Below are 2,736 nucleotides of genomic sequence, written 5' to 3'. Positions count from 1 at the left end.
AAGAAACTTGAGCATCTAAATAAAATGTTTGAAAACTATCATGCTATAAGACCAGCTTGTGCTGTCTGGTTCTTATGCTCCACAACACTAAGATTTCAGGGCATTAAGACTTGGTTCCAGGATTCTATCATTCTGCCGGGTTCTGTGGCTGAGGTTCTAAAGGAGCTTGCCTGGCTTAGAACTGCTAGTGACTCAAGTGTAATGAAGAGCACCAGCCAAGCCCTAGGGTCCATCCCTGGCTTCTGTTACCCACAGAGAGACAGGCCCTTGGCTCTCTTCCACTGTGACCTCAGCTTCCAGTCTTCCTTTCTGATAGACAATTTTTCATTTCAAGGAAATCAGAGCCCTAGTTCAATGAGGTCACTTTGCTGAGCACAGTACCATACCCTTCAGCTTCTGCTCCACAGAGCCTAAGCAAAAGATAGAAACTCACAGCTTCCTTCTCTTGTTATGTGGAAATCACCCCAGGATCTGGTGTCTACTTACCATACTCAGGGTCTTACTTTCATCCTTCCTTGATTGTGACCCTGCCCAGGCTCTCTGCTCCCTATAAAAGGCAGGCAGAGCTGCCAGAGGAGCAGAGAGGGTGAAAACAACCCAGAAACCACTTCTCATGCTGAAGCTCACACCCTTGCCTTCCAACATGAAGGTTTCTGCAGCACTTCTGTATCTGCTGCTCGTGGCAGCCACCTTCAGCTCCCAGGGACTTACTCAGCCAGGCAAGACCTCTCCCTCCCTAAAGGGAGACCAAGGGATGAATTAAGAAGAGCCATTATGTCACAGCTCATTAGAAACAGAACCAAAACTAAAGACTCAGGTCACTGAGGCTGGTTCCCTTGATCTTTCCTGATTCCAGTTTTCAGAAGAGGCAGTGGAGCCCCTACAGCAACAACCCTCCCATTGTCTGGGGAAATGACACAGAAGGAAGAACTGTTTCTCATTGTGGATGTGAAGGACATTTCAGGAAGTAGTGGAGAGGAAGGAAACATTGCCTGAAGCTTCAGATTTTACTTACAGTTAGTGCAGATTCTAGAACAATGGCTGTGTAAGTAGGATAAGGACCCAGAGGAGTCTCAGCATATGGCATAGGCTAGATCTAAAGCCCATGGGGATGAAGAACTGGGAAGTAATGTCTTAGAACTAATGTTCACAATGTCGGAAGTTTTGGGTTAGTAGACAAAGACTAGCTTGTTACTCAACATGTTTCCTTACCCAGTCAGCAATGAGGGGCCCCATAGTTCAATAGCGGAAACAGACTCACAACAACATTTTATCTCTGGGATCTGGACTAAGACACTGAACTTGGGATGGTGACTTCTTGATCTTCTTCCTTCTCTTTCCCTTCCAAATGCACACTTACATTGGGTCCTAAATGTCTCATTCTTTGCAAAATTTCTTTCAGATGCAGTTTCCATTCCAATCACCTGCTGCTTTAATGTGATCAATAAGAAAATTCCTATCCTGAGGCTGGAGAGTTATACAAGAATCAGCAACATCCAGTGTCCCCAGGAAACTGTGATGTGAGTGAACAGTGCCTGGTACCCCATTCAAAAGTTTTGTTGGACAATATAGATCATGTTCACATGAGTCAGATGGATATACCATCTATCCAAAGGGCCCCTCTACCCCACAGAGAAACTCAGCCCATGAGTAGGGGTCCATAATCTGTCTAGGATCTGCTTCTAGGGAGTTAGTAAAGCTATCCCAATACCTTTAGCCAGGATCCTGAAAGGTTTCACCTGGACAGCAAGAAAAAAGCTTCCTTCTGGAGTTTCTTCTTCTCACTCTTCTCCTCCTACCTCTCCCTCCTCTCTCGGGTCCAGGTCCTTCACTTAAGGACCAAAGGCTGATCAGGTTTAGGGACCAATGGGCCACAGTCCTGGGTAGGATCCTCAAAGTGTTCCATCTAATTGTGGCTTCTCTCCCCCACAGCTTCAAGACCAAATGGGGCAGGGAGGCCTGTGCTGACCCCAAGGAGAAATGGGTCAGAGATTCCATGAAGCATCGGGACCAAATATCCCCAAATCTGAAGCCTTGAGCCTTCACACCTGAACTAAGAATCAGAGCCTGAAGAAAACCTTATTTATCTTCTCCAAGTTTCCCCAGGTACAGTGTGACATTATTTTATTACCACTTCCGCAAAGAGATTCTTTTTAAATAATTTAAAGCACCATATTTCTTAAATAATATTTAATTATATTTAAGTTATTGTTGTTTTAACTCTATCTGCCATACATCCTGGTGAATGTGAAATACAAAATCCTGGAGATGTCTTTTTTGTTTTTGTTTTCCCGTGAGCTCAATTAAGTTCACGGCAAAAGTCATTGTCCTCCCTCCTACCTGTCTGTAGTGTTGCGAGGTCCTCCCATGGATCATCGGGGTGAAACACTTTGGTATTCTTTGGCAATCCATGCTCCTGTAAGTCAAATGTGTGCTTTGTACTGCTGCAGTTGAAATTAATGTTACTGTATATAACTACAGAATTTTGAAAGAATTTTCAAAAAGAAAAATATATATAATTTAAAACTACTTAGTCTTATTCTTCGTGGGGTAACATAATCATCCCAAGTGAGTTTGAGGCATGGAAGGGCATCATGGGTGGCAGTTGAAGCATGGAGGGGAACATTATTCAGGAATGTCTTTTGGTCAGGCTGGACTCAATCGAGGATCCCAGAAAACTTGGTGGGACCAGGCCAGGATGTTCCAGCTCTTTGGCTCTAGTCCCTAACTTCAGCA

General features: G+C 44.3%; 1 protein-coding gene across 1 annotated transcript; it reads left to right on the top strand.

Moving 5' to 3' along the window:
• Nucleotides 1-579: 579 nt before the first annotated feature.
• CCL8 (C-C motif chemokine ligand 8) lies at nucleotides 580-2,529 on the top strand. The gene is made up of 3 exons (XM_003933032.2): nucleotides 580-719; nucleotides 1,403-1,520; nucleotides 1,933-2,529. Exons 1-3 carry the CDS (start codon nucleotides 614-616, stop codon nucleotides 2,036-2,038), a joined length of 330 nt encoding a protein of 109 aa, XP_003933081.1. The 5' UTR covers nucleotides 580-613; the 3' UTR covers nucleotides 2,039-2,529.
• Nucleotides 2,530-2,736: the final 207 nt, after the last annotated feature.

This window comes from Saimiri boliviensis, chromosome 17 (assembly GCF_048565385.1).
Source record: "Saimiri boliviensis isolate mSaiBol1 chromosome 17, mSaiBol1.pri, whole genome shotgun sequence".
Classification (NCBI taxonomy): domain Eukaryota; kingdom Metazoa; phylum Chordata; class Mammalia; order Primates; family Cebidae; genus Saimiri; species Saimiri boliviensis.
Note: the sequence above shows the minus strand (reverse complement) of the source record. Positions and strands in the feature narration are given on the sequence as shown.